Here is an 18,499-nt window from a genome sequence, read left to right on the forward strand (position 1 = left end):
ACTTACTATCTTAAAGTATTATTGGGGAGTGCCATTTAACATATATGCATGGTTCTTTTAATCTTTAAAGTTTTCCATTAAAGGGACAGGTAAACACCTGGGTTAACGTTTTAAGAATAAATTAATATCTATTTTACTGCAATTATTTTTCATTACCCATACTCCAGCCATCATTTTCGTTATTAAGAGAAGCCAATCTGGACTTTAGTCCACAGAAAACAAGGTTAGCCATGGTCATAGTTTTAGTATAGAGTGAAATGTATGTATAAAAAATATATCTCTATCTATCAATATATCTTTTTATAAACTTTAATTGTATATTGTGTTAATCCTTTTTACCCTCTACTAATTTTGCAGATCGAGATTCTGTTAAGCCAAAGTATGACCTTGATAGAGTCGAGCCATTAGATAACAATTACCCTACAGGTTCTTCAGTGCCCCACATTGGATCTGCTCATTTTCCTGTTCCCACTCTAAGCAGCACTATTACAGTTATTGCACCATCACATCACGGAAATAATACAGCTGAAAACTGGCCAGAATTTCATGAAGATCAAGTGGACCATAACACTTACGGCAGACCTCCAATGCCTAAGAAGCGGTGCAGAGATTATGATGGTGTGTTTAACAGTTGCATTAAATATTTTTTGTTGTGTTAAATTACTTAGTTAATTTGTAAAATGAGCTTAAATTTGGTAATTGTTTTATTTTTCATATTCCTTAATTGTTACAGATCATTCAGTCTCACAGATTTTTGTTCCCAAACCATGCTAGCAGTGAGCTTAATGTTTAAAATTAGAGCCTTTATAGTAAAAAAAATTACATGCAGGAACTGCCCCTGATCCAATCAACAGCACTAGTCGCATGACTAAGCTGTGTTTCTAACGTATTGGAGCATGTCATTTCTTTCATGTAATTAGCAAGAGTCCATGAGCTAGTGACGTATGGGATATACATTCCTACCAGGAGGGGCAAAGTTTCCCAAACCTCAAAATGCCTATAAATACACCCCTCACCACACCCACAATTCAGTTTTTACAAACTTTGCCTCCGATGGAGGTGGTGAAGTAAGTTTGTGCTAGATTCTACGTTGATATGCGCTCCGCAGCAAGTTGGAGCCCGGTTTTCCTCTCAGCGTGCAGTGAATGTCAGAGGGATGTGAGAAGAGTATTGCCTATTTGAATGCAGTGATCTCCTTCTACGGGGTCTATTTCATAGGTTCTCTGTTATCGGTCGTAGAGATTCATCTCTTACCTCCCTTTTCAGATCGACGATATACTCTTATATATATTCCATTACCTCTGCTGATTCTCGTTTCAGTACTGGTTTGGCTATCTGCTATATGTAGATGAGTGTCCTGGGGTAAGTAAGTCTTATTTTCTGTGACACTCCAAGCTATGGTTGGGCACTTTGTTTATAAAGTTCTAAATATATGTATTCAAACATTTATTTGCCTTGACTCAGAATGTTCAACTTTCCTTATTTTCAGACAGTCAGTTTCATATTTGGGATAATGCATTTTTTGATTTATTCATTTTTTCTTACCTTCAAAAATTTGACTCTTCCCGGTGGGCTATTAGGCTCGCGGGGGCTGAAAATGCCTCATTTTATTACGTCATTTTTGGCGCGGACTTTTTTGGCGCAAAATTCTATTTCCGTTTCCGGCGTCATACGTGTCGCCGGAAGTTACGTCATTTTATGACGTTATTTCGCGCCAAAAATGTCGGCGTTCCGGATATGGCGTCATTTTGGCGCCAAAAGCATTTAGCCGCCAAATAATATGGGCGTCGCTTTAGTCTCCTCAATTATTTAAGTCTCATTTTTTATTGCTTCTGGTTGCTAGAGGCTTGTTCTTGGCATTTTTTCCCATTCCTGAAACTGTCATTTAAGGAATTTGATCAATTTTGCTTTATATATATGTTGTTTTTTCTCTTACATATTGCAAGATGTCTCACGTTGCATCTGAGTCAGAAGATACTACAGGAAAATCGCTGTCAAGTGCTGAATCTACCAAAGCTAAGTGCATCTGCTGTAAACTTTTGGTAGCCATTTCTCCAGCTGTTGTTTGTATTGATTGTCATGACAAACTTGTTAAAGCAGATAATATTTCCTTTAGTAAAGTACCATTGCCTGTTGCAGTTCCTTCAACATCTAAGGTGCAGAATGTTCCTGATAATATAAGAGATTTTGTTTCTGAATCCATAAAGAAGGCTATGTCTGTTATTTCTCCTTCTAGTAAACGTAAAAAATCTTTTAAAACTTCTCTCCCTACAGATGAATTTTTAAATGAACATCATCATTCTGATGACTCCTCTGGTTCAGAGGATTCTGTCTCTGAGGTTGATGCTGATAAATCTTCATATTTATTTAAAATGGAATTTATTCGTTCTTTACTTAAAGAAGTACTAATTGCTTTAGAAATAGAGGATTCTGGTCCTCCTGATACTAATTCTAAACGTTTGGATAAGGTATTTAAAGCTCCTGTGGTTATTCCAGAAGTTTTTCCTGTTCCTAATGCTATTTCTGCAGTAATTTCCAAAGAATGGGATAAATTGGGTAATTCATTTACTCCTTCTAAACGTTTTAAGCATTTATATCCTGTGCCGTCTGACAGATTGGAATTTTGGGACAAAATCCCTAAAGTTGATGGGGCTATTTCTACCCTTGCTAAACGTACTACTATTCCTACGTCAGATGGTACTTCGTTTAAGGATCCTCTAGATAGGAAAATTGAGTCCTTTCTAAGAAAAGCTTATCTGTGTTCAGGTAATCTTCTTAGACCTGCTATATCTTTGGCTGATGTTGCTGCAGCTTCAACTTTTTGGTTGGAAACTTTAGCGCAACAAGTAACACATCGTGATTCTCATGATATTATTATTCTTCTACAGCATGCTAATAATTTTATCTGTGATGCCATTTTTGATATTATCAGAGTTGATGTCAGGTTTATGTCTCTAGCTATTTTAGCTAGAAGAGCTTTATGGCTTAAAACTTGGAATGCTGATATGGCTTCTAAATCAACTTTACTTTCTATTTCTTTCCAGGGTAACAAATTATTTGGTTCTCAGTTGGATTCCATCATTTCAACTGTTACTGGTGGGAAAGGAACTTTTTTACCACAGGATAAAAAATCTAAAGGTAAAAGTAGGGCTAATAATCGTTTTCGTTCCTTTCGTTTCAACAAAGAACAAAAGCCTGATCCTTCATCCTCAGGAGCAGTTTCAGTTTGGAAACCATCTCCAGTCTGGAATAAATCCAAGCCAGCTAGAAAGGCAAAGCCTGCTTCTAAGTCCACATGAAGGTGCGGCCCTCATTCCAGCTCAACTGGTAGGGGGCAGGTTACGTTTTTTCAAAGAAATTTGGATCAATTCTGTTCACAATCTTTGGATTCAGAACATTGTTTCGGAAGGGTACAGGATTGGTTTCAAGATGAGACCTCCTGCAAAGAGATTTTTTCTTTCCCGTGTCCCAGTAAATCCAGTAAAAGCTCAAGCATTTCTGAAATGTGTTTCAGATCTAGAGTTGACTGGAGTAATTATGCCAGTTCCAGTTCAGGAACAGGGGATGGGGTTTTATTCAAATCTCTTCATTGTACCAAAGAAGGAGAACTCCTTCAGACCAGTTCTGGATCTAAAAATATTGAATCGTTATGTACGAATACCAACGTTCAAAATGGTAACTGTAAGGACTATCTTGCCTTTTGTTCAGCAAGGGAATTATATGTCCACAATAGATTTACAGGATGCATATCTGCATATTCCGATTCATCCAGATCATTATCAGTTCCTGAGATTCTCTTTTCTGGACAAGCATTACCAGTTTGTGGCTCTGCCGTTTGGCCTAGCTACAGCTCCAAGAATTTTTACAAAGGTTCTCGGTGCCCTTCTGTCTGTAATCAGAGAACAGGGTATTGTGGTATTTCCTTATTTGGACGATATCTTGGTACTTGCTCAGTCTTTACATTTAGCAGAATCTCATACGAATCGACTTGTGTTGTTTCTTCAAGATCATGGTTGGAGGATCAATTTACCAAAAAGTTCTTTGATTCCTCAGACAAGGGTAACCTTTCTGGGTTTCCAGATGGATTCAGTGTCCATGACTCTGTCTTTAACAGACAAGAGACGTCTAAAATTGATTGCAGCTTGTCGAAACCTTCAGTCACAATCATTCCCTTCGGTAGCCTTATGCATGGAAATTCTAGGTCTTATGACTGCTGCATCGGACGCGATCCCCTTTGCTCGTTTTCACATGCGACCTCTTCAGCTCTGTATGCTGAAGCAATGGTGCAAGGATTACACGAAGATATCTCAAACAATATCTTTAAAACCGATTGTTCGACACTCTCTAACATGGTGGACAGATCACCATCGTTTAATTCAGGGGGCTTCTTTTGTGCTTCCGACCTGGACTGTAATTTCAACAGATGCAAGTCTCTCGGGTTGGGGAGCTGTGTGGGGATCTCTGACAGCACAAGGAGTTTGGGAATCTCAGGAGGTGAGATTTCCGATCAATATTTTGGAACTCCGTGCAATTTTCAGAGCTCTTCAGTTTTGGCCTCTTCTGAAGAGAGAATCGTTCATTTGTTTTCAGACAGACAATGTCACAACTGTGGCATACATCAATCATCAAGGAGGGACTCACAGTCCTCTGGCTATGAAAGAAGTATCTCGAATTTTGGTTTGGGCGGAATCCAGCTCCTGTCTAATCTCTGCGGTTCATATCCCAGGTATAGACAATTGGGAAGCGGATTATCTCAGTCGCCAAACGTTGCATCCGGGCGAATGGTCTCTTCACCCAGAGGTATTTCTTCAGATTGTTCAAATGTGGGAACTTCCAGAAATAGATCTGATGGCGTCCCATCTAAACAAGAAACTTCCCAGGTATCTGTCCAGATCCCGGGATCCTCAGGCGGAGGCAGTGGATGCATTATCACTTCCTTGGAAGTATCATCCTGCCTATATCTTTCCGCCTCTAGTTCTTCTTCCAAGAGTAATCTCCAAGATTCTGAAGGAATGCTCGTTTGTTCTGCTGGTAGCTCCGGCATGGCCTCACAGGTTTTGGTATGCGGATCTTGTCCGGATGGCCTCTTGCCAACCGTGGACTCTTCCGTTAAGACCAGACCTTCTGTCACAAGGTCCCTTTTTCCATCAGGATCTGAAATCCTTAAATTTAAAGGTATGGAGATTGAACGCTTGATTCTTGGTCAAAGAGGTTTCTCTGTCTCTGTCATTAATACTATGTTACAGGCTCGTAAATCTGTATCTCGAGAGATATATTATAGAGTCTGGAAGACTTATATTTCTTGGTGTCTTTCTCATCATTTTTCTTGGCATTCTTTTAGAATACCGAGAATTTTACAGTTTCTTCAGGATGGTTTAGATAAGGGTTTGTCCGCAAGTTCTTTGAAAGGACAAATCTCTGCTCTTTCAGTTCTTTTTCATAGAAAGATTGCTATTCTTCCTGATATTCATTGTTTTGTACAAGCTTTGGTACGTATAAAACCTGTCATTAAGTCAATTTCTCCTCCTTGGAGTTTGAATTTGGTTCTGGGAGCTCTTCAAGCTTCTCCGTTTGAACCTATGCATTCATTGGACATTAAATTACTTTCTTGGAAAGTTTTGTTCCTTTTGGCCATCTCTTCTGCCAGAAGAGTTTCTGAATTATCTGCTCTTTCTTGTGAGTCTCCTTTTCTGATTTTTCATCAGGATAAGGCGGTGTTGCGAACTTCTTTTGAATTTTTACCTAAAGTTGTGAATTCCAACAACATTAGTAGGGAAATTGTGGTTCCTTCATTATGTCCTAATCCTAAGAATTCTAAGGAGAAATCGTTGCATTCTTTGGATGTTGTTAGAGCTTTGAAATATTATGTTGAAGCTACGAAATCTTTCCGTAAGACTTCTAGTCTATTTGTTATCTTTTCCGGTTCTAGAAAAGGCCAGAAAGCTTCTGCCATTTCTTTGGCATCTTGGTTGAAATCTTTAATTCATCTTGCCTATGTTGAGTCGGGTAAAACTCCGTCTCATAGGATTACAGCTCATTCTACTAGGTCAGTTTCTACTTCCTGGGCGTTTAGGAATAAAGCTTCGGTTGACCAGATCTGCAAAGCAGCAACTTGGTCCTCTTTGCATACTTTTACTAAATTCTACCATTTTGATGTATTTTCTTCTTCTGAAGCAGTTTTTGGTAGAAAAGTACTTCAGGCAGCGGTTTCAGTTTGAATCTTCTGCTTATGTTTTTCGTTAAACTTTATTTTGGGTGTGGATTATTTCCAGCAGGAATTGGCTGTCTTTATTTTATCCCTCCCTCTCTAGTGGTAGTCATTATCCCATACGTCACTAGCTCATGGACTCTTGCTAATTACATGAAAGAAAACATAATTTATGTAAGAACTTACCTGATAAATTCATTTCTTTCATATTAGCAAGAGTCCATGAGGCCCGCCCTTTTTTTGTGGTGGTTATGATTTTGTATAAAGCACAATTATTCCAATTCCTTATTTTATATGCTTTCGCACTTTTTTCTTATCACCCCACTTCTTGGCTATTCGTTAAACTGAATTGTGGGTGTGGTGAGGGGTGTATTTATAGGCATTTTGAGGTTTGGGAAACTTTGCCCCTCCTGGTAGGAATGTATATCCCATACGTCACTAGCTCATGGACTCTTGCTAATATGAAAGAAATGAATTTATCAGGTAAGTTCTTACATAAATTATGTTTTTTTGATTATAATGGCCCTTTGAGGTGTTATGTGATAGGGAACACCAATTTCAAAATAAAAATTTGCTTTCATGTAAGTGGCAAGAGTCCATGACCTAGTGACGTATGGGATATAGTGTCCCAAACCTCAAAATGCCTATAAATACACCTCCCACCACACACATACCTCAGTTTTACAAACCTTGCCTCCTATGGAGGTGGTGAAGTAAGTTGTGCTTGATTTCTTCGGGGATAAGGCACTTCTAAGAATTCTGAATCCCAATTCCTCTGAGTACAGAGTTTGTCAGAGGGATGTGAAGGGAGTATTGCCTGTTGATTTAGTGGTTTCACCCATGGGAAATCCTTTCAAAGGCTCACTGTAATCGGTCGCAGGGGTTCATCCTCCTTTTTCAGATCGACGTTATACTCCTATACCATTACCTCTGCTGATATTTTTCAGTACTGGTTTGGCTGTCTGCCTGCTATATGTGGATGGGTGTCTTCTGGTAAGTATGTATAATTTTTTAAGACACTTTCTCAGCTATGTTTGGTGCTTTATGTTATAAAGTTTTTAATATATATATTTACTTATATTTGCCAAGAGTCAGGTCTATGTATATTTTCTGCAGACTATCAGTTTCAGTATGGAATTTGTTTGGGAAGATTTTTTATTTTTTTTATTACCTGGGGTTCCAGTTCTTTCAATTTGACTTTGTGTTCCAAAATTTTCGGGGGCAAATAAGGCTCGCGAGGCGTCATTCTTGACGCAAGTTTAGTCATTTCCTGCGTCTTTGTTGACGCAAGTCGTTGTGGCGCGAAGCTTGTTGTGTCATTTCCTGATGTTAGCTTTGGCGGCAAATTTTTTTTTTTACTTTTGTGTCGTACTTGGCGCCAAAAAGTTTTTGTATATTACCCCTCTTCCTTTAATGCTTCTGGTTCTCTTCATATTTTTAAGAGCTATGATGCTTATTTCTCCAACATAGGTGTGTCCGGTCCACGGCGTCATCCTTACTTTTGGGATATTCTCTTCCCCAACAGGAAATGGCAAAGAGCCCAGCAAAGCTGGTCACATGATCCCTCCTAGGCTCCGCCTACCCCAGTCATTCTCTTTGCCGTTGTACAGGCAACATCTCCACGGAGATGGCTTAGAGTTTTTTAGTGTTTAACTGTAGTTTTTCATTATTCAATCAAGAGTTTGTTATTTTCAAATAGTGCTGGTACGTACTATTTACTCAGAAACAGAAAAGAGATGAAGAATTCTGTTTGTATGAGGAAAATGATTTTAGCAACCGTAACTAAAATCCATGGCTGTTCCACACAGGACTGTTGAGAGCAATTAACTTCAGTTGGGGGAACAGAGTGCAGTCTCTTACTGCTTGAGGTATGACACATTCTAACAAGACGATGTAATGCTGGAAGCTGTCATTTTCCCTATGGGATCCGGTAAGCCATGTTTATTACGATTGTAAATAAGGGCTTCACAAGGGCTTATTTAAACTGTAGACTTTTTCTGGGCTAAATCGATTGATTATTAACACATATTTAGCCTTGAGGAATCATTTTATCTGGGTATTTTGATATAATAATATCGGCAGGCACTGTTTTAGACACCTTATTCTTTAGGGGCTTTCCCAAAGCATAGGCAGAGTCTCATTTTCGCGCTGGTGTTGCGCACTTGTTTTTGAGAGGCATGGCATGCAGTCGCATGTGAGAGGAGCTCTGATACTTATAAAAGACTTCTGAAGGCGTCATTTGGTATCGTATTCCCCTTTGGGTTTGGTTGGGTCTCAGCAAAGCAGATACCAGGGACTGTAAAGGGGTTTAAAGCTTAAAACGGCTCCGGTTCCGTTATTTTAAGGGTTAAAGCTTCCAAAATTGGTGTGCAATACTTTCAAAGCTTTAAGACGCTGTGGTGAAAATTTGGTGAATTTTGAACAATTCCTTCATGTTTTTTCGCAATTGCAGTAATAAAGTGTGTTCAGTTTAAAATTTAAAGTGACAGTAACGGTTTTATTTTAAAACGTTTTTTGTACTTTCTGATCAAGTTTATGCCTGTTTAACATGTCTGAGCTACCAGATAGACTGTGTTCTGAATGTGGGGAAGCCAGAATTCCTATTCATTTAAATAAATGTGATTTATGTGATAATGACAATGATGCCCAAGATGATTCCTCAAGTGAGGGGAGTAAGCATGGTACTGCATCATTCCCTCCTTCGTCTACACGAGTCTTGCCCACTCAGGAGGCCCCTAGTACATCTAGCGCGCCAATACTCCTTACTATGCAACAATTAACGGCTGTAATGGATAATTCTGTCAAAAACATTTTAGCCAAAATGAACCCTTGTCAGCGTAAGCGTGGCTGCTCTGTTTTAGTTACTGAAGAGCATGACGACGCTGATATTAATATCTCTGAAGGGCCCCTAACCCAATCTGAGGGGGCCAGGGAGGTTTTGTCTGAGGGAGAAATTACTGAATTAGGGAACATTTCTCAGCAGGCTGAATCTGATGTGATTACATTTAAATTTAAATTGGAACATCTCCGCATTTTGCTTAAGGAGGTATTATCCACTCTGGATGATTGTGAAAATTTAGTCATCCCAGAGAAACTATGTAAAATGGACAAGTTCTTAGAGGTGCCGGGGCTCCCAGAAGCTTTTCCTATACCCAAGCGGGTGGCGGACATTGTTAATAAAGAATGGGAAAGGCCCGGTATTCCTTTCGTCCCTCCCCCCATATTTAAAAAATTGTTTCCTATGGTCGACCCTAGAAAGGACTTATGGCAGTCAGTCCCCAAGGTCGAGGGAGCGGTTTCTACTTTAAACAAACGCACCACTATTCCCATAGAGGATAGTTGTGCTTTCAAAGATCCTATGGATAAAAAATTAGAAGGTTTGCTTAAAAAGATGTTTGTTCAGCAGGGTTACCTTCTACAACCCATTTCATGCATTGTCCCTGTCACTACTGCCGCATATTTCTGGTTTGATGAACTGCTTAAGGTGCTCGATAGTGACTCTCCTCCTTATGAGGAGATTATGGACAGAATCAATGCTCTCAAATTGGCTAATTCTTTCACTCTAGACGCCTCTTTGCAATTGGCTAAGTTAGCGGCTAAGAACTCTGGGTTTGCTATTGTGGCGCGCAGAGCGCTTTGGTTGAAATCTTGGTCGGCTGATGCGTCTTCCAAGAACAAGCTACTAAACATTCCTTTCAAGGGGAAAACGTTGTTTGGTCCTGACTTGAAAGAGATTATCTCTGATATCACTGGGGGTAAGGGCCACGCCCTTCCTCAGGATCGGCCTTTCAAGGCAAAAAATAGACCTAATTTTCGTCCCTTTCGTAAAAACGGACCAGCCCAAGGTGCTACGTCCTCTAAGCAAGAGGGTAATACTTCTCAGGCCAAGCCAGCTTGGAGACCAATGCAAGGCTGGAACAAGGGAAAGCAGGCCAAGAAACCTGCCACTGCTACCAAGACAGCATGAAATATTGGCCCCCGATCCGGGACCGGATCTGGTGGGGGGCAGACTCTCTCTCTTCGCTCAGGCTTGGGCAAGAGATGTTCTGGATCCTTGGGCGCTAGAAATAGTCTCCCAGGGTTATCTTCTGGAATTCAAGGGACTTCCCCCAAGGGGGAGGTTCCACAGGTCGCAGTTGTCTTCAGACCACATAAAAAGACAGGCGTTCTTACATTGTGTAGAAGACCTGTTAAAAATGGGAGTGATTCATCCTGTTCCATTAAGAGAACAAGGGATGGGGTTCTACTCCAATCTGTTCATAGTTCCCAAAAAAGAGGGAACGTTCAGACCAATCCTAGATCTCAAGATCTTAAACAAATTTCTCAAGGTCCCATCGTTCAAGATGGAAACCATTCGAACTATCCTTCCTTCCATCCAGGAAGGTCAATTCATGACCACGGTGGATTTAAAGGATGCGTATCTACATATTCCTATCCACAAGGAACATCATCGGTTCCTAAGGTTTGCATTCCTGGACAAACATTACCAGTTCGTGGCGCTTCCTTTCGGATTAGCCACTGCTCCAAGGATTTTCACAAAGGTACTAGGGTCCCTTCTAGCGGTGCTAAGACCAAGGGGCATTGCAGTAGTACCTTACCTGGACGACATTCTGATTCAAGCGTCGTCCCTTCCTCAAGCAAAGGCTCACACGGACATTGTCCTGGCCTTTCTCAGATCTCACGGCTGGAAAGTGAACGTGGAAAAGAGTTCTCTATCCCCGTCAACAAGGGTTCCCTTCTTGGGAACAATTATAGACTCCTTAGAAATGAGGATCTTTCTAACAGAGGCCAGAAAAACAAAGCTTCTGGACTCTTGTCGGATACTTCATTCCGTTCCTCTTCCTTCCATAGCTCAGTGCATGGAAGTGATCGGGTTGATGGTGGCGGCGATGGACATAGTTCCTTTTGCGCGCATTCATCTAAGACCATTACAACTGTGCATGCTCAGTCAGTGGAATGGGGACTATACAGACTTGTCTCCGAAGATACAAGTAAATCAGAGGACCAGAGACTCACTCCGTTGGTGGCTGTCCCTGGACAATCTGTCTCAAGGGATGATGTTCCACAGACCAGAGTGGGTCATTGTCACGACCGACGCCAGTCTGATAGGCTGGGGCGCGGTCTGGGGATCCCTGAAAGCTCAGGGTCTTTGGTCTCGGGAAGAATCTCTTCTACCGATAAATATTCTGGAACTGAGAGCGATATTCAATGCGCTCCAGGCCTGGCCCCAGCTTGCGAGGACCAGGTTCATTCGGTTTCAATCAGACAACATGACGACTGTTGCGTACATCAACCATCAGGGGGGAACAAGGAGTTCCCTAGCGATGGAAGAAGTAACCAAAATTATTCTTTGGGCGGAGTCTCACTCCTGCCACCTGTCTGCTATCCACATCCCAGGAGTGGAAAATTGGGAAGCGGATTTTCTGAGTCGTCAGACATTGCATCCGGGGGAGTGGGAACTCCATCCGGAAATCTTTGCCCAAGTCACTCACCTGTGGGGCATTCCAGACATGGATCTGATGGCCTCTCGTCAGAACTTCAAAGTTCCTTGCTACGGGGCCAGATCCAGGGATCCCAAGGCGGCTCTAGTGGATGCACTAGTAGCACCTTGGACCTTCAAACTAGCTTATGTGTTCCCGCCATTTCCTCTCATCCCCAGGCTGATAGCCAGGATCAAGCAGGAGAGGGCGTCGGTGATCTTGATAGCTCCTGCGTGGCCACGCAGGACTTGGTATGCAGATCTGGTGAATATGTCATCGGCTCCACCTTGGAAGCTACCTTTGAGACGAGACCTTCTTGTTCAGGGTCCGTTCGAACATCCGAATCTGGTTTCACTCCAGCTGACTGCGTGGAGATTGAACGCTTGATTTTATCGAAGCGAGGATTCTCAGATTCTGTGATCGATACTCTGGTTCAGGCCAGAAAGCCTGTGACTAGAAAGATTTACCACAAAATTTGGAAAAAATATATCTGTTGGTGTGAATCTAAAGGATTCCCTTGGGACAAGGTTAAGATTCCTAGGATTCTATCCTTCCTTCAAGAAGGATTGGAAAAAGGATTATCGGCAAGTTCCCTGAAGGGACAGATTTCTGCCTTGTCGGTATTACTTCACAAAAAGCTGGCAGCTGTGCCAGATGTTCAAGCCTTTGTTCAGGCTCTGGTTAGAATCAAGCCTGTTTACAAACCTTTGACTCCTCCTTGGAGTCTCAATTTAGTTCTTTCGGTTCTTCAGGGGGTTCCGTTTGAACCCTTACATTCCGTTGATATTAAGTTATTATCTTGGAAAGTTTTGTTTTTAGTTGCGATTTCTTCTGCTAGAAGAGTCTCAGAATTATCTGCTCTGCAGTGTTCTCCTCCTTATCTGGTGTTCCATGCAGATAAGGTGGTTTTACGTACTAAACCTGGTTTTCTTCCAAAAGTTGTTTCTAACAAAAACATTAACCAGGAGATTATCGTACCTTCTCTGTGTCCAAAACCAGTTTCAAAGAAGGAACGTTTGTTGCACAATTTGGATGTTGTTCGCGCTCTAAAATTCTATTTAGATGCTACAAAGGATTTTAGACAAACATCTTCCTTGTTTGTTGTTTATTCAGGTAAAAGGAGAGGTCAAAAAGCAACTTCTACCTCTCTCTCTTTTTGGATTAAAAGCATCATCAGATTGGCTTACGAGACTGCCGGACGGCAGCCTCCCGAAAGAATCACAGCTCATTCCACTAGGGCTGTGGCTTCCACATGGGCCTTCAAGAACGAGGCTTCTGTTGATCAGATATGTAGGGCAGCGACTTGGTCTTCACTGCACACTTTTACCGAATTTTACAAGTTTGATACTTTTGCTTCTTCTGAGGCTATTTTTGGGAGAAAGGTTTTGCAAGCCGTGGTGCCTTCCATTTAGGTGACCTGATTTGCTCCCTCCCTTCATCCGTGTCCTAAAGCTTTGGTATTGGTTCCCACAAGTAAGGATGACGCCGTGGACCGGACACACCTATGTTGGAGAAAACAGAATTTATGTTTACCAGATAAATTTCTTTCTCCAACGGTGTGTCCGGTCCACGGCCCGCCCTGGTTTTTTTAATCAGGTCTGATATTTTATTTTCTTTAACTACAGTCACCACGGTACCATATGGTTTCTCCTATGCAAATATTCCTCCTTAACGTCGGTCGAATGACTGGGGTAGGCGGAGCCTAGGAGGGATCATGTGACCAGCTTTGCTGGGCTCTTTGCCATTTCCTGTTGGGGAAGAGAATATCCCACAAGTAAGGATGACGCCGTGGACCGGACACACCGTTGGAGAAAGAAATTTATCAGGTAAACATAAATTCTGTTTTTCTTACTTTAGCATAAACATTTTTTCCCATTCCTGAAACTGCTATATGAGGAAATTGGATATTTTGTTTAAATGTTTTTTTCTTTTTACATTTTGCAAGATGTCTCAGTCTGATCCTGCCTCTCATGTTGCTGTAGAAACCATGCTGCCTGAACACAGTTCTACCAAAGCTAAGTGTGTCCGTTGTAAATTAACTAATTTTATTTCTTCAGCCCAATTATGTGGCATCCGTCATAAGATTTTCTTCATAAATGGAAAGAGTCCACAGCTGCGTTCATTACTTTTGGGAAATAAGAACCTGGCCCCCAGGAGGAGGCAAAGGCTTAAATACTCCTCCCACTCCCCTCATCCCCCAGTCATTCTTTGCCTATCGTATGGAGGGTAGTACTCTTCGACATGGGATGGGAGTTTTAAGTAATCTTATCAGTCTCTCAGTGAGGGCCTGGATGAAAGTTAGAGTCCGGAGATGCAAGGGACAGTCTACAATAGAATTTTTATTGTTTTAAACGATACATAATCCCTTTATTACCCATTCCCCAGTTTTGCATAACCAACACAGTTGTATTAATATACTTTTTACCTCTGTGATTACCTTGTATTTAAGAACCTTCTGACATGACTGTGATTGTTTATTATCTATTGACTTGTATTTAGCATTGTGTTGTGCTAAATCTTAAATAACTTTTTGTGCTTGAACACAGTATTCTCTATATGGCCCACGTGAACTGTCAAGTCTTTTGTTGTGAAAAACACTTTAAAAAGCATGTTAGGCAGCCCCAAAGGCTTAGAAATTAGCATATGAGCCTACCTAGGTTTAGTTTCAACTAACAATAGCAAGAGAAAAAAGCAAATTTGATTATAAAAGTAAATTGGAAAGTTGATTAAAATTACATGTCCTATCTGAATGAAAGTTTAATTTTTACTAGACTGTCCCTTTAACAGCTCCACAAGCAATCGGCGTTGTCTAACTTCGCTTCACTGCCTGCTTTCTTCTCTCAAGTCCAAGGCGGAGGCGCTGCCACTATTTGTCACACTTGAAGGGCTGTGTTCCTGTTCCACGGCGTAGATTTCCGGTAAAATAGTTTCATTTTACTTCATCATAATGTACGGTAACTTATTTGTTTCCTGTAAGGTGCTATCTTGCGGGACTTATTAAGTATAACTATAGGGCCTTAGTGAGGCTCCTTTGGTATCTTGGAATCAAGGGTTAATATCTCCTAAGGGGGATTATTGAACAGGGTTTTTATTTTAATCATGTTTGTTATGTGATTCAATCTGCTTATGTGTAGTGCTAATTTGGCTCTTGGCTTAAGAACATAAAAGCCTTTGGAAGTGACGCAACCTTATGGTTGGGCGTGCTTTTTTAGGACTGTACGGTTCACCTTGTGACTGGGCGTGTTTACGATCCGGTTCTCCATTTACGCATTCCTGACCGTGTGGCGACTGAAAAATTCTGGTCTGCTAGTGCCTGGTTCTTAGAAGGTGGTGAGTGCCCCAGCCATTGGGGGTGTCAGGTGCCGTTTTTAGATTTTGTTTTTCTTATAGTCCATATTATTACCTTCTCTATCCAGTTATGGAGGATTCTGATGCTGAGACTGTTAAAATTTCAGATTCTTTGACGTGTGAAGAATGTGAATTGTCCCCGTTGACACAGGTCAATCAGTTATGTTCGATATGCAGTATTAGAGCGCCTTGTTCCTTGGGCTCGGGGATTCAAGGGTGTGCTGAGCCATCCGCCTCTGGGGGTTCTGTCCTCCGAGAGGCGAGTTCCCTACCGTTCCCTGCTACTACACATGCAGGTAGCCCAGATAATGTTTTTCCCTTCTTGCAGGGCGACTTGTTTCCCCCCCCCCCAGAGGTTGCATCATGCTTTCACTTTCACTTATTTTTAGCGATTATGCGTCTGCAAAGTCCAGGCGTTTATTTGTGCTTGTGCCCTATTGTACCGGGTCTCCAGACCTTGGGCTGGCCTATACAGTTCCCTGCAACTGTAGCTGTGTTGTGCCTTTCGTTACAGAATAGAGCGCCTTCGCGTTTTACTCAGACATGATTTTTTGTGTAGCTGTTGGCACACTCCCATATACTATATATATATATATATATATATATATATATATATATATATATATATATATATATATATATATATATATATATATATATATATATATTTATAGTATTGGGGGTGAGATTGCAGCACTTTACTTTATTGATATTGTTGTTTAATATTTTTTAAAACTAAAGAAAAACAAAAAGGAAAGGGGTTATATTTCTAAAAAAGAAAAAAATCCTATATGCTAATATACTAAGGAAAAAAAGAATGAAGGAAGAAAAAAAAAGGGAAAAAAAAAACTCAGACATGGTTTTTGAGTTAATAGAGAACCCTATCCTTAAAGAATACGGGAATCCGCAATATTCTTCTTCGAATGGCTCACCTCATTAGACATGAGGCGATGACGTAATCTACTGATTGCCGGTTTATTGAGATCCTTCCCAATTTTGTTGGAATATCAGGGTTCCGTTTGGCTGATCCTGCAGGTAGGCCTGTTTCTTCTTGGGCGATTAACCTACGGGTTGCCTTATATTTTCTTTTTTCTTTTTGATTATATGTTTCCTTCCAGAATTTTTTCTGGGATCGATCCTCGCGGTTTACTTCTGCAGAAGTTTGTTACGGGACACGTTAGTCCTTTGTTTGACTGTTATTCTCTTCCCCTCTGGGGGAGGATTTAGGCAGCTTGACAGTTATGACCCTGTCTGCAGGCTGGTCCTGCTTGGGTCAGTTCTTCTGTCTCGTGGCTTGTTCAGACACGTGGCTCCTGTTCTGCCTGGCTGGGCCGGTTGAGGTACTGAGTGCTCACTTTATTATTTGTGTTTTCTTGTTTTCATTTTACAACTTTCAGCTAAACATTCTAAAGAGGACTTGCGAGTCTGTGAGGCAGAAGGATGTTTCAGTCATTATTTCGCCTTCAAGCTGTTTGACTGGGTTAGTGGAGTTCCGCTGCGTCACCCTCTTGACTTCCGATGCTCTCGGGACCTAGAGTGTTCTTCCTCACGTGGGAGGATTGGGGGCTTGGTGCCTTCTTACTGCTGTTTTGGGCATTTTGGCCTTTCTGAGGCTCTGGGAATTTGTCCTTTTAGACTTGTTCCTTTCATTGTCCTTTTTGGAGACCTGGTTTTCCTTCGGGAGATGGTTGTTCCTTTTTGAGGACATTGGGGTCTGCTTAGGGTTCTTCCGCACACCTTTTGTTCATGTGATCGTCTGACTTGTATTGGAGGCGATTTGGAGACTAGCCTTGCTCGAGTGACTCTGTCTTCGAGGTAGGTATCCCCTTGCTGTGGACGTCTTGTGGCGGTTCGAATGCCTATGGGCTCTAGTGTCTTTGTTCAAGATGCCTTAGCTCCTTTGGAGTGTTGGACTCGGCAGGGGGTGGTCTCTTCTTGGGGTCGGACTTGCGAGGTGTTCTCGTTATCCGGGTTATTCTGGATATTGCATTGATATCTACCTGTGGGTCTGTTTTTTTATATCAGACGGGGTGTTTGAGTTTCTGGGATATTGTTTGTTCTTAAACAATTGGGGGCTCGGACCTGTCATCGCCCTTGTTCTTCCGGTTGCTGTGAATTTTGGGTGGGCACCCAAGCTCTTCTGGAGTGGTTGAGGCCATTCTTCCACTCTTTTGTGAGCTGGTGTGGGGGTTCCTTTTGTTCCCCTCTTTTCAGACCTGCCGACGCTTGGGCTAGCCCAGCTGGGAGTAGGTTTTGAGGTTTGTTCCTTTTAGGTGGTGCAGTGGGCCTCGTTGAGGTTCTGTGCTTCTCCCTTTTTGAGACCTATGTGTCGGTCTGGCGGCTTGGATTGACTGGAGCATGCTCTCTGTTTTTGAGTTTTTTGCAATCTGATATCTTGTTTGGCCGCTTTTTGCTTTTCAGCAAGTATTTTCTTTGTAACATCCTGATGACTGCATGTTCTTGACTCAGGTGTTTTCCTCTTCTGGGTCTGCTACACGTATTATATGTTGAACACTTCTGTATTCTAAGTTCTGACGTTTTGAGGACTCCGTCTTCAGTTGTCTTTTTAGGTGCTTTTGCACTATGTTGAGAGGAAAAATTTCTCTGTTCTGATGCCCTGTCCTAAACCTTGTGGCTTTTGTCTGGTCTGGGCTTTGCCTCCCCTTGTTTGTCTGGACCCATTTGGGTCTTTGTGAGCTGAGCTTGTTCTGGGAGTGCTTCCTTTTTTGTAATTTGTTGTGACTTTTGTTTTCCCTTTTGGTTCTTCCTTACCCTATCTCTTTCAAATGAAACTCCAAAAGATAGGGTGCTCCAGCCTTTGCAGTTTAAAGTAAAATGACCTTTATTGTGCCATGGTCCACAAAACAAACGTTTCAGACCTACATTAGGTCTTTAGTCAGACATGGGTATTGTTTTCCCAAAAGTAATGAATGCAGCTGTGGACTCCTTCCATTTATGAAGAAAAACTGAAATTATGCTTCCCTGATAATTTTAATTTCTTCAGATGGAAAGAGTCCACAGCTCACCACCCTTATTTTTTATATGGGACGTCTGTATTTTTTTCTTCTGGCACCTTTTCACCCTGATATTTCTTCTACTGTTCCTCGGCAGAATGACTGGGGGATGAGGGGAGTGGGAGGAGTATTTAAGCCTTTGGCTGGGGTGTCATTGCCTCCTCCCGGTGGCCAGGTTCTTATTTCCCAAAACCAATGAATGCAGCTGTGGACTCTTTCCATCTGAAGAAAGTAAAATTATCAGGTAAGCATAATTTCAGTTTTTGCATGCGGATAATGTTTCTATTAGTACTAATACATCGTCTGTTGTTCCTTCAACATCTAATATACCTGATATTCCTGCAGATGTAAAGAATTATATTGCTGCAGCTATAGATAAGGCTACGTCTGCTATTACGCCTTCAAATAAACGTAAAAGGTCTTTTAAAATTTCTCATTATTCTGATGAA

The 18,499-nt window shown here is 41.5% G+C and overlaps 1 protein-coding gene across 1 annotated transcript in view; it reads left to right on the top strand.

Annotated features, from left to right (window-relative positions):
* RBM26 (RNA binding motif protein 26) overlaps nucleotides 1–18,499 on the top strand; it is a gene marked incomplete in the record, with an annotated part of 247,005 nt that overhangs the window by 59,673 nt on the left and 168,833 nt on the right. The window contains 1 exon segment of the mRNA XM_053705484.1: nucleotides 358–618. Within this exon segment, the coding sequence (XP_053561459.1) occupies nucleotides 358–618 (261 nt within the window).

Source organism: Bombina bombina, chromosome 3 (genome assembly GCF_027579735.1).
Source record: "Bombina bombina isolate aBomBom1 chromosome 3, aBomBom1.pri, whole genome shotgun sequence".
NCBI classification, from domain to species: Eukaryota; Metazoa; Chordata; class Amphibia; order Anura; family Bombinatoridae; genus Bombina; species Bombina bombina.